We start from the raw sequence: 13,539 nt of genomic DNA on the forward strand, positions 1-13,539 counted from the left end.
CACATAGCCTTAAAATGCTATATATGGTTGAGACTTTTAGTGCGTTATTCGTAAAACAAGTGACTGCTCTACAGTCCCAACTTGAGGCTCACCTTTGTTGTCTTGCTTCCACTGCTGTTCCCCTGCCTCCCCTCTGTCTTCAGTTTTTTTATATATAAAATTTTTGATCCCTGTTTTTGTTTTGAGCCACGTTGGACGCAATCAGTGAGGAACTTTGCCTCACATTCTGTTGAATGAATGTGACTTGAGCAAGAGCTCACTTCCGCTTCAAATGCAGCTGTTTCTCACACTTGCTGAAAAGCTCCTTAATTCTGACACTTGCTCAGCAATCCAAGTGTGGCCTAGAAAGGTTGCTGACCCTGGTAATAGATAGGTTGGTTGGTTAGGAGTCAGGCTGGTGGTTCATCTAGCTCAGTATTGCGTACACTGACTGGCAGTGGTTCTCCAGGGTTTCAGGCAGGAAACTATTCCCAGCCCTACCTGAAGATGCTGAGAATTGAACCAGGCATCTTCTGCATTCAAGGCCAGTGCTTTACCACTAAGCTGCTGCCCTTCTCAGTTACTGTTGTCGTTGATTTCTAGAAGTGGCTGCCAGTGTGTTTTGTAAAAAGGGTATTTTGCTACTCTTGCTTGGTTATGGTTTCTAAAGTTTTGGACAGGAGTTGCTGTCTATCCTCTGTTGCTTTTCAAGACTGTGTGTACACAGTGTACCACTTGATGTGTCAAGATCTCTTTAATTACTTTTTTATTTAGTTCATTCAGTTACACATTTTTAACACACTTTACAATACATTTGAATTATAACTGTTTTCAATACCGTGTGTGTGTGTGTGTGTATTCCTTTTTCTTATCCTTGTGACTTCCCTCCACCACATTACAGCTTCTTCTACTTACATTTCTATTGTGTTGTGAATATTGTTTTTGTTTTTATCCATAAAACATCTATCCATATTTTAGCTTTACGAAATTTAATCAATGCATATCAATGGTTTTGTTTTGGAGCAATGTTTTGTCACATATTCTTCCACGCATTCCCATTCTTTCCTAAATTTCTGATTTGATTGATATCTAATAGCTGCTGTCATTCTGGCCAATTTTACGCATTCACATACCTTATTTTGCCAATCCACTTTTGATGGGACTATGTCCCCTTTCCAATTTTTAGCTATTGATATTCTGGCAGCAGCTGTGGCATATAAAAACACTTATTTCTTGTTGTTAGGGATATCTATTGATAAAATACCTAATAGAAACGCTTCTGGGTTTTTTTTTTCCAAATGATGTTTTGAACATCTTTTTCAATTCTTCATGTACAGTATACGACTCCAGAATTTTTTAATTTTTTCACATCCCCACCATACATGATACAGTACATCCTTCCTTCTACCATATTGCATCTCCAGCAAGTTGTTGTTGTTTAGTCGTTTAGTCGTGTCCGACTCTTCGTGACCCCATGGACCATAGCACGCCAGGCACTCCTGTCTTCCACTGCCTCCCGCAGTTTGGTCAAACTCATGTTGGTAGCTTCGAGAACACTGTCCAACCATCTTGTCCTCTGACGTCCTCTTCTCCTAGTGCCCTCAATCTTTCCCAACATCAGGGTCTTTTCCAAGGATTCTTCTCTTCTCATGAGGTGGCCAAAGTATTGGAGCCTCAGCTTCACGATCTGTCCTTCCAGGGAGCACTCAGGGCTGATTTCTTTAAGAATGGATAGGTTTGATCTTCTAGCAGTCCATGGGACTCTCAAGAGTCTCCTCCAGCACCATAATTCAAAGGCATCAATTCTTCGGTGATCAGCCTTCTTTATGGTCCAGCTCTCACTTCCATACATCACTACTGGGAAAACCATAGCTTTAACTATACGGACCTTTGTCGGCAAGGTGATGTCTCTGCTTTTTATGATGCTGTCTAGGTTTGTCATTGCTTTTCTCCCAAGAAGCAGGCGTCTTTTAATTTCGTGACTGCTGTCACCATCTGCAGTGATCAAGGAGCCCAAGAAGGTAAAATCTCTCACTGCCTCCATTTCTTCCCCTTCTATTTGCCAGGAGGTGATGGGACCAGTGGCCATGATCTTGGTTTTTTTGATGTTGAGCTTCAGACCATAATTTGCGCTCTCCTCTTTCACCCTCATTAAAAGGTTCTTTAATTCCTCCTCGCTTTCTGCCATCAAGGTTGTGTCATCTGCATATCTGAGGTTGTTGATATTTCTTCCGGCAATCTTAATTCCGGCTTGGGATTCATCTAGTCCAGCCTTTCGCATGATGAATTCTGCATATAAGTTAAATAAGCAGGGAGACAATATACAACCTTGTCGTACTCCTTTCCCAATTTTGAACCACTCAGTTGTTCCATATCCAGTTCTAACTGTAGCTTCTTGTCCCACATAGAGATTTCTCAGGAGACAGATGAGGTGATTAGGCACTCCCATTTCTTTAAGAACTTGCCATAGTTTGCTGTGGTCGACACAGTCAAAGGCTTTTGCATAGTCAATGAAGCAGAAGTAGACGTTTTTCTGGAACTCTCTAGCTTTCTCCATAATCCAGCGCATGTTTGCTATTTGGTCTCTGGTTCCTCTGCCCTTTTGAAATCCAGCTTGCACTTCTGGGAGTTCTCGGTCCACATACTGCCTAAGCCTGCCTTGTAGAATTTTAAGCATAACCTTACTAGCGTGTGAAATGAGCGCAATTGTGCGGTAGTTGGAGCATTCTTTGGCACTGCCCTTCTTTGGAATTGGGATGTAGACTGATCTTCTCCAATCCTCTGGCCATTGCTGAGTTTTCCAAACTTGCTGGCATATTGGGTGTAGCACCTTAACAGCATCATCTTTTAAAATTTTAAATAGTTCAGCTGGAATATCATCACTTCCACTGGCCTTGTTATTAGCAGTGCTTTCTAAGGCCCATTTGACTTCACTCTCCAAGATGTCTGGCTCAAGGTCAGCAACCACACTACCTGAGGTGTACGAAACCTCCATGTCTTTCTGGTATAATTCCTCTGTGTATTCTTGCCACCTCTTCTTGATGTCTTCTGCTTCTGTTAGGTCCTTACCACTTTTGTCCTTGATTATGGTAATCTTTGTACGAAATGTTCCTTTCATATCTCCAATTTTCTTGAACAGATCTCTGGTTTTCCCCATTCTATTGTTTTCCTCTATTTCTTTGCATTGCTCATTTAAGAAGACCCTCTTGTCTCTCCTTGCTGTTTTTTGGAAATCTGCATTCAGTTTCCTGTATCTTTCCCTATCTCCGTTGCATTTTGCTTGCCTCCTCTCCTCCGCTATTTGTAAGGCCTCGTTGGACAGCCATTTTGCTTTCTTGCATTTCCTTTTCCTTGGGATGGTTTTCGTTGCTGCCTCCTGTATAATGTTACGAGCCTCCATCCATAGTTCTTCAGGCACTCTGTCCACCAAATCTAAATCCTTAAACCTGTTCCTCACTTCCACTGTGTATTCATAAGGGATTTGATTCAGATTGTATCTTACTGGCCCAGTGGTTTTTCCTACTTTCTTCAGTTTAAGCTGGAATTTTGCTATAAGAAGCTGATGATCTGAGTTACAGTCAGCTCCAGGTCTTGTTTTTGCTGATTGTATAGAGCTTCTCCATCTTTGGCTGCAGAGAATATAATCAATCTGATTTCGATGCTGCCCATTTGGTGATATCCATGTGTAGAGTCGTCTCTTGTGTTGTTGGAAGAGAGTGTTTGTGATGACCAGCTTGTTCTCTTGACAGAACTCTATTAGCCTTTGCCCTGCTTCATTTTGAACTCCAAGGCCAAACTTGCCAGTTGTTCCTTTTATCTCTTGATTCCCTACTTTAGCATTCCAATCCCCTGTAATGAGAAGAACATCCTTCTTTGGTGTCATTTCTAGAAGGTGTTGTAGGTCTTCATAGAATTGGTCAATTTCACTTTCTTCAGCACCGGTAGTTGGTGCATAAACTTGGATTACTGTGATGTTAAAAGGTCTGCCTTGGATTCGTATCGAGATCATTCTGTCATTTTTGAGATTGCATCCCATTACAGCTTTTGCCACTCTTTTGTTGACTATGAGGGCCACTCCATTTCTACTACGGGATTCTTGCCCACAGTAGTAGATACGATAGTCACCCGAACTGAATTCGCCCATTCCCTTCCATTTTAGTTCACTGATGCCCAGGATGTCTATATTTATTCTTGTCATCTCATTTTTGACCACATCCAGCTTACCTCCACTCATGGTTCTTACATTCCAGGTTCCTATGCAATATTTTTCTTTACAGCATCGGACTTTCCTTTCGCTTCCAGGCATATCCGCAACTGAGCGTCCTTTCGGCTTTGGCCCAGCCGCTTCATCAGCTCTGAATCTACTTGTACTTGTCCTCCGCTCTTCCTCAGTAGCATGTTGGACGCCTTCCGACCTGAGGGGCTCATCTTCCAGCGTCATAACTTTTATATGCCTGTTGTCTTTGTCCATGGAGTTTTCTTGGCAGGGATACTGGAGTGGCTTGCCAGTTCCTTCTCCAGGTGGATCATGTTTAGTCAAAACTCTCCACTATGACCTGTCCATCTTGGGTGGCCCTGCATGGCATAGCTCATAGCTTCTCTGAGTTATTCAAGCCCCTTCGCCACGACAAGGCATTGATCCATGAAGGGGATCTCCAGCAAGTATTAGATTTTAATTTATAGATCTTAGCTAGTTTAGTGGGAGTCATGTACCACCTATACACCATCTTCATGATATTTTCTCTTATTGTATAACAGGCAGTGAATCCTATGTCTTGTTTCCACAGTTTTTCCGATTGCTCCATCTGGATGAGGTGTCCAATATCTTGGGCTCACTTGTGTCAAGATCTGTGAGGGTAGCTGAGCGGCCGTTCTCTAGTGCAATGTCTGAAGATATGTCATGTTGTTTATGGATACATGTCAACTTTGCCTTCTTTGTATTAGCGGAATTAGTTACTAGATCAGTCATCTGGGTCCTCCCCTCCCCTAGTCATCCTGGAGTTGAAAGTTGCCCACAGGGGAATGTGGCCCTTGGTTTTCTCTCCCTTGCTTTAAAGTCTGTAGTTTGAGATGATGACCTATGTGATGGGTTTGTTGCTGTACCATTTGAGCCTGCAGGTAGGTGAACAAAATGTTGGAAAGTGTGTGTGTGAAATGCTGTAGTCCAATGACACATAATCACATGGTTCTTCCACTTCTCTGCTTTAGCTCACAGTTATAAGTAATACGCAAGTGTGTATGAGAAAGAAAATGCTCGGGGAAGCAGGTTTAAGGCAGCAGTGGGGATCTCCACCCTAAAGGCCTACTTAGGCCCATGAGGTCGTTTCTCCCAAACCTCAGCTGGCTGCCCAACACATGAGATATGGGACTTGCTGTTGCCAGGGGAAGTGGTTGGTGATGTGGATACTAGAGAGGAGGCCTTCTCAGTGGTGGCACCCCACTTACGGAACAGCCTACCCAGAGAGGCTCACCTGGTGCCCTCTGCATGGTCGTTTCAGCATCTTGTTATTACCTAGGCATTTTAAAACAAGTGCTGGGCTTCTTAAATAAACTGTGCATAATCTTGGTCCTCGAGTATGCTTTGTAGCTGAGCTGAAAATATGTTTTGTTCTAATTTTTTTCTGATTCCCCCCCATTGTTTTCAATTACTGTATTTCTGAATACTATTTGCTTTTTGTCTTGTAAACTAGAGAATTTTAGTGATTTTAATGATGGATGAATGTATAATTTGAATAAATAAAGGATGTTGAAATGACTCGTCTTGAATGGGTAGACTGGATTCCTGCCCCCTAAACTCCAGAGTTGCATTCTTATTGTAAAGAAGGCAGAGAGAGTGGTGGTGGATGAGAGAGCTACACACTGACTTCGATACCCTGCATTTCTTAAGGGTTTCTCTTTCCTTGAGAATGAAAAGTTTTCTGTCTCCAGTAAGACAGGGTCCAGCTTCCTGACCTGGGCTACACCTGACAGGCTTAGATTTGTTGCCTTCTGCGTGAGGTCTTACGAATGGTCTCTGTTTCTCAGCTAGAATTCCCTCTTTCTTTTAAAGAAACAAGTCTTTCAGGGTTTTAGTGGCAGCAAGTAGATTAGGTATCACTCTTGGTTTTCCCTCTGTCTGCGACTTCTGCAGTTCTTGCAGATTTGCCCAAAATTACTGAGCCAGCTTTGTGGCTCAGTTTTGTGTTCAGACTTAAAAGCAAACAAACAGCCAACCAGTGTTGGGAATTGCTTGCATCTCCCTGAATGCCTTTGGCTCTGGAGACAAAATCTCCTTTCTCGTTGCAGGAGAAGCTCACGTGTCCAGTGGTGCTACTGCTCTTGTGCCATGGGGTGAGCAGCTTCTACGTGCCGGGGGTGGCACCCATCAACTTCCACCAAAAGGATCCTGTAGAAATAAAGGTAGGTTGGTGATGTGGTTGACCATTTGAAGTATACACACACCAAGTATGTGTGTGTGAAATAACAACAGTGGTACTTATGCCAACCTGGAAAACCATTAGTTAGCTGTATTTGCACTTTTTAAAAAAAGGATGAATCATTACGTTAAACATTTTGTACTTTCCTTCCTCATAAGAGCTCAGAGTGGAATACATAGGTTTATTATTACTTATTATTTTATTTTTATTGCATTTATATCCTGCCCTTCCTCCCAAAGTTGCCCAGTGAGGTGTGTCTCATAACATCCTCCTGCTCTCACGTTGGGCTGAGTGTCTGTGAGACCGGCTTGATGCCATCTAATGAGAGAGGGTTGCCTTCTGGTTTGGAGATGCTTGTAGCTCTAGCCAGCAGCCGGCAGGAGGAGCGTCTGCTGTGCATCTAAGTTGGCCCCAGCTGCCATAGGGCTAGCGAGCAAGCTGCCCTTAGGAAAGGGCTCGCGAATGAAATTGTAAGGAGAAAAGGTACCTATGACCACAATCAAACAATGGATGATCAGTCGGCTATATTTGACAGTTTGGTTTGGGCATTTGTGAACCCTCGTGGGAGCCTTGAAGGAGCTGAGAGCACTTTGCAAAGTAGTGACAGCATTCCCAAGGAACATTTTCTTGAGCTGTGGCTTTCGGACACCAATGAGAGGAATACATCTCTCACGGCCTATAACATGAGCTGCTAGCATGGCACCCGTGGGTGCACGTGGGCCTTCAAAGTCTCTTCGTGGTGCTGCAGGGTCTGATCCCCCGAGCCTGTTTGTGGTGTGGGGGTACAGCTGATCAGGGGGCAGTCGGCTCCCAGCATCACTGACCATTGGCCATGGTGGTTGGGGTTGGTGGGAATTGGAGCCCCACAACATCCAAAAGGCCACCACGCTGATTTCCCTTCCTCTAAAGTGTAGGTCTGTGTAGATATGCCTGGCAAAAGAGAGAGTGCAAGAGAAAGGGCAAAGGGACATTTGCTTTAAAAACAACAACAACTGGGAATCATGTTGCAATAAAACTGCATCCCAAACCTGGAAATGTTGAAGTCTGTTCTAAAGTGTTGTAGAAATGCTGAATGTTCTGTGAATCCGTTTAAAGAATTGTAGGTTCCATTCCCATAATGTTTTCCTTGCAGCTATAACAAGCTGAAAACCACAGTGGTTTCCTCTGTCTGTGCTTCAGCATTTTTGAGGGGTGTGGGTAGGATCAAGTACTACAGGAAGTTAAGTTCTCCAAGACCATTAATACATGGTTCTGGGGTTGTTTGCAGCCTCTTGGGGGCGGGGTCAGACATAGGATCAAACCTTCCGTGGCCTCTTCGTTTTATTTTTTACTAAAGCTGTGGGCTTTATCTTGCCATGTAAGCTTCCACACCGATGCCAGCAAGGTTTGGCAAGTCCTGCTGAGCATAAAAACATTTTTATGGGGCCAAGCCCTGGTGTCTCGGTGGCCACATTGTGTCTTGTATGTTTCCTCTGTGTTGCATAATTTATCTCAGTGGAAGGGGTAGAGGGGCATTGGTCCAGTTGTAAACTAGGGAACTTCCTTCCCTCTTGGTAGAGCTGGAACAATGAATCTGATAATTCCCCCCCCCCCTTGTTTTTCCAGGCTGTGAAGCTCACCAGTTCACGAACACAGCTACCTTATGAGTATTACTCCTTACCTTTCTGCCATCCTCAGACAGTCACATATAAAGCTGAAAATCTAGGTAAGGGCACAAAGTCCTCCACTTTTCTTTGTGTACTTTGGTGTCTGTGCAGGATCCGTGCACTGTGTGCATGAAGTGGGGGCACCCATTCCAGCCCTTTTCCCAAGGCCCTGGCTCCAGCATATTGCAGTCTCCCCTTGCTCTACTATTGCCTGTAGTCTAGAATGCAAAGGGCAATCAGTTATTCGTTTGGGCTGATGCTCTTTGACTCTCCTTGCATGGAATGCTTTAATCATGGAGGGGGGCGGATCTCTCTAGGGAAACTGGTAGTTTCTAAAGGGAGGGATGAGATGCCAGTTCCACCCAGAATGCCTGGTAAAGAAGAATAAAGTAAGCACATTGTCCTCCCAATAACACGGATGGTATATTCCAGTGGTTCCCAAACTGTTTTGGTTCACTGCCCCTATAAAATTCAAAACAGCAAAACAGTAACAATTAATTGCACATTTATTCCAAATCCAGTTGAAACTATTTAGCTGAGTTAATTCAACAACAGCAATGAACTGGATTCGGTGATACCAGCTTTTCAAAATAAGATTGCCATTTAAACCTCCAGAGCCTTCCTGCTACCCTCTTGCCTCTTAGTGCCCCCCCCCCCCCCGGTAATCCCCCCGCAGTGGTGGTCCCGTCCCCTTTGGGAACCACTGGTGTGTTTGGATGATTAAACCTATAAAGCTGCCTTGTCCTGAATCTGACCATTGGCCCATCTAGTAGAGCGATGGGGGAACCTGTGTCTTTCCTGAAGTTGCTGGAGGGCAACTCCCATCATTCCTGACCATTAACCAAGGTGAATGTGGCTGATGGGAGTCATTGAAATCCAAAAACTTTTGGAAGGCCACAGGCTCCTGATCTTGCCCAGTAGAGTCTGCTCCAGCTGTCAGCTTGATTCTTGAGATGTTTACAGCAGGAGATGCCAAAGTTTGAAGGCTGGGGGTTTGCTCTGCCACTCAGTGCTGTGAGCTCTCTCTCTCATTCTCATTCTCATTCTCATTCTCCCTGCCTGCCTTTCATTTGCAGGCGAGGTCCTTAGAGGGGACCGGATTGTCAACACTCCATTCCAGGTGTTCATGAATGTTGAGAAGAAGTGCGAGGTCTTGTGTGAATCTCCCAGCAAGCCTGTAACCCTGACCAAGGAAGCGAGCAAGCTGATTGCCGAACGGATCCAGGAGGAATACTATGTCCATCTGTGAGTCTCTGTCCTCTGAGCATGAGAGAGAGCAACTCAGCGGGAGCCCTCCTTACTTATGATGAGGCAAGGTGGGACCCTCTGGGTGGCAGCAGTGGGCAAGTAGCTCTAACTCGGGGGGCTTATCTTTGCAGCATCGCTGACAACCTGCCTGTGGCCACGCGGCTGGAGTTCTACTCGAACCGTGAGGAGGAAGAGAAGAACAAGGAGAAAGATATTCAGTTTGAGCATGGCTATCGGCTCGGGTTCATGGACAGCCATAAGGTGAGGGTGCCTGTTCTTTTGCCTGCAGAAGGGAGGGGATGGTTCAGGGGTACCAGAACAGCATGAACAAGTTTTACTTGTGGGCCCCTGTTTCAGTTGTTGTGGAAAATAAAGCAGTAAGCACAGCAGCTCCCTTTAAAGCACACTTTATTTTGCATTGTAATATTGAATGTACCAACCATAAGCCTTTGAACTTTGCTGTGAATGTTGTATGAAAATCTGAATGCGCATGTGCACACATACCAGAAACTGAAAGGTGGCAGTGAGGAAAATTCAGGTGGTGTTTGCCACAAACTTGCATGCTGCTCTCCCAGAGTGTGTATTTGAGCTGCCTGGACACTAAGCCTGCCCTCTCCTTCATGCCCTCTGGAGATCAGCTCAGGTGACACACAGGCTGGTAAATGTGTGAGAGCTGGGAATTACTATTTATTTGTCAGGCACCTAAAGTTTTTCCTTCTGCGTGTACAAAGGTTTTTGTGCTGTGCAGGGATTTTTAAAAGCCAAATGCTGACAGACTTGCCGTCTAATATGCTCCATACAAAAAAGGAAGCCTGGATTTTGAGAGCCAAATAAATATTAGTCCAGTGGTTTGGTATGGGCAATTAATTCTGATGTCCAAATTCTGAATTAACTTCTGCTAGGGGGAGTGGGGGCACCATCCTAAATGGGTTATTTAACTTGCACGATCACAGCTTAACATGCTGGGCGGCTGGCCAGCTGCGATTGCACAAATTAAATGCACGCAAGATGGATTTTCCATGCTGGGTTTTCCTGCTGTGGAAAGCACTTTTAAGCTCTCTGGCTTGCTTTTGGGGCTCTGGGAGGCTCTTCCACGAGACCTAGCAGGAGCCTCCCAGAGCCTGATAAGCAAGTCAGAAAGCTTAAAGGCTCTCCGCCTTGCATGGTGGGCAAGGCTCATTCAGTGTGTTGGCTCTGGAATGGTAGGTAGGGGTGGTTGCACAGGGGGTTGTTCTGGCTATATGTGATACCAGCTTTACACACAATCCCTGGACACACACACACACACACACACACACACACACACACCAGGGGAAGTTGCGAGTCTGTAGTTTGATGTATCTTCTAATCTGCACTGCACTCCCTTATCATGAAGAGTTTAAGGAGAAGTGCAACACACGAAGGAGACCTCTGAGCCTGAGGTGTCCCGGCTGCAGACCACTTGGAGAAATAGCGCACATCACCCCAATTAATCTGTATTTTCTTCCTCCAGGGCTTCTAACATCTCTCTTGATATCCCATCTGTTCTAGTTCTACCTGCACAACCACCTCTCCTTCATCCTTTACTACCATAGAGAGGACGTGGAAGAGAACCAAGAGCCGACCTACAGGGTGGTCCGCTTTGAGGTCGTTCCGCAGAGCATTAAGCTTGCTGGTAAGAGAAGAGAGCAAGGACTTAGTGTTGATAGGGAGGGCCAGGCTCTGGACTTGAACTAAGAAGGAAGTACGGGGGGAGAGGAGATCCCCTTGTATGATGTGTTTGGGGTAAGCTATGGGAGGGAGGGAGCAGCTCTTGCTTGATCTTGAGGGTTTCTTGCATGTTCTCTTTGGCTGGCTTTAGGCGTGGACCCACAAAGCAGAAAAAATGCACTGATTGGGATTGGGAAACAGGAGCTGTTTGGGACCCCTGGGGATTCCTGTTGCCTGGTACTCAAAACAACTCTTATCAATCACAGCTCTGACTTCACTCATTGGCAAAAAACCCCACTTGGGTCTAACTCAATGAAAAGCTGTTTCATGCGTTGCTGCTTTTGCAGCAGGAATATGGTAGGGATATGTAGCTCAGGGCCATAGCTCAGTGGTAGAGCATCAGTCCTCAGCATCTCTAGTCGAGTTGGGAGACACTCTGTGTCTGAAATTCTGGAGAGCCACTTCCAGTCAGTGTAGACAATACTGAGCAAGATGGACCAATGGTCTAACTGTAAGGGCAGCTTCCTACATTCCTGTGTGCGTGTTTGTGCAACCAAAGGAACGTGTGGGTCAGCGGAACCCAGAGGATTGCCACGCGAGGCTAGTTGGGGGTGAGGGGGCTCCAAGCTTGTATAGGGGCCTGGGTCTCTGGAGTCAGGCTGCTTCTCCTGACGCGTGAGGTTTTTTTTTGCCCCCTAGATCTGAAGGCCGACGAAAATGGTGCCTGTGTCCTGCCTGAAGCTGCCAACTCCGCTCCTCAAGAGATTGACCCCACGAAGGAAAACAAGCTGCTTTTCACCTACTCTGTGCATTGGGAGGTGAGGGCTGGCTTTTTGATTTGTGGGCAGAGGGGAGAAAGAGGGAAGGAGGTGGAATTGGTGTAGGGGAAATGGTGGGGAGAAGATGTCCGAGGGCTGGGGAACCCTAACTAAAAGAAGAGTGGGAGCCAGTGTTGGGACATGGATTTGGAGGGCCTCAGCTGTCTTTAAGGGAACTCCTTTCATCTCCTGTACATTTCTTTAAAAACAAGTAGGTTCCCCACCACAGGTTAAGACTCAACAGGAGAAAGCTTGCTTCAGGTGCCACCTTCAAAGAAAAAATTATGGAGTCTCAAAAACACCCTTCCCCAGGTTAGGACTACAACTCCCATCGGTCCCAGCCAGCATGCGCTGATGGAAGCTGCAGTCCAAAGCACCAGGAGGGCGCCATGTTGAAGAAGCAGAGCTTTTTAGGTGGTGGCACCCATCTCGTGAAAAGCCCTGCTCCATTTCAGCCTTTGGGGAACCTGTTAGGGCATTTCTGGCTGGTGTGCCTTTTTGTCCCCTACAAAAGTAGTCTGCTGCTTTGGAATTGGGTGTGATTTGCATTTTCTTGTCATTTGTTTATTTATGTACAAGATTTATATCCCTCTTTCTGTCAAGTGAATTGTAGCATGAACTTAGCTGCCTTTAGACCTCTGGCTGGTGCATGGGCCCAGAGTTTGCAATCCCAGGGAATCTTGTCAGTTGGAGCTGAGTGTACATGCTAACAGGGAAGTGAGTGGAGGAGATGCCAGCTCCCTGCAGTTGCTCCTTGTGGCGAGATACACCGGTAAAGGGCCCCCGGACGTTTAACGGTCTATTGGCCCAGTACCTCCCTCACCTATGTTCTTCCCTTGCTGCCACCAACCAGTAAGTCTGTGTAAAAGGTAAAGGTAAAGGGACCCCTGACCATTAGGTCCAGTCGTGACCGACTCTGGGGTTGCACGCTCATCTCGCATTATTGGCCGAGGGAGCCGGCGTATAGCTTCCAGGTCATGTGGCCAGCATGACAAAGCCACTTCTGGCAAACCAGAGCAGCACATGGAAACGCCGTTTACCTTCCCACTGTAGCGGTTCCTATTTATCTACTTGCATTTTGACGTGCTTTGGAACTGCTAGGTTGGCAGGAGCTGGGACCAAGCAACGGGAGCTCACCCCGTCACAGGGATTCGAACCGCCGACCTTCTGATAAGCAAGCCCTAGGCTCAGTGGTTTAACTACAGCGCCACCTGGGTCTGTGTACTGGTACACAATTAGTGGATTCCAGAGAGGAGAAAAGTGAACCAAATAACTAAGTTTATTTAGGTGATGATCTTACAAGTATATAAATTATTCACGGTTTCTCAAATACGTTTACTTAAACTTAACCTTTAGTCTTAGTTCCCCCCCCCTTTTCCTCCCTGACTGAAGTTCCCTTATTACTCTTATAGATTCTGCACCACAGCTCACCTCACTAGCTTCTCTAACCCTCTCTCTACCTCAAAATCCTCTCCACCTCTCTCATCAAATCCCTCAACTCAACTCCCCTTCTGACTGACTGCTTCTCCTTATATACCCCTGCTTTTGCCTGGAGAGCTCCTATTGGCTATTTACCTCCCTTGCAACTTAACTCTTGCTAGACCCCTAGAGGTGAAACGCCACACTCCTTCCCTGGTCAACAGCTGAAGCAGAGCTGATCTTCTCTTGATCTTCAGGATTATTGTCTTGCTCTTTTCTTGGGTAGTGGGGTGCGTGTGTTTGCATCCAGGGCCAGCCATGCTC

At 45.8% G+C, this 13,539-nt stretch overlaps 1 protein-coding gene across 1 annotated transcript in view; it reads left to right on the forward strand.

Annotated features, from left to right (window-relative positions):
- The window catches only part of TM9SF4 (transmembrane 9 superfamily member 4), a 31,915-nt gene that overhangs the window by 3,157 nt on the left and 15,219 nt on the right, over nt 1–13,539 (forward strand). Inside the window, exons 2-7 of the mRNA XM_035122558.2 lie at nt 6,265–6,378; nt 8,001–8,100; nt 9,118–9,286; nt 9,421–9,550; nt 10,820–10,943; nt 11,678–11,796. Coding sequence (XP_034978449.1) covers nt 6,265–6,378; nt 8,001–8,100; nt 9,118–9,286; nt 9,421–9,550; nt 10,820–10,943; nt 11,678–11,796 — 756 coding nt within the window. The remainder of the gene's footprint in view (nt 1–6,264; nt 6,379–8,000; nt 8,101–9,117; nt 9,287–9,420; nt 9,551–10,819; nt 10,944–11,677; nt 11,797–13,539) is intronic.

The sequence above is a fragment of the Zootoca vivipara genome, chromosome 7 (assembly GCF_963506605.1).
Source record: "Zootoca vivipara chromosome 7, rZooViv1.1, whole genome shotgun sequence".
NCBI lineage: Eukaryota > Metazoa > Chordata > Lepidosauria > Squamata > Lacertidae > Zootoca > Zootoca vivipara.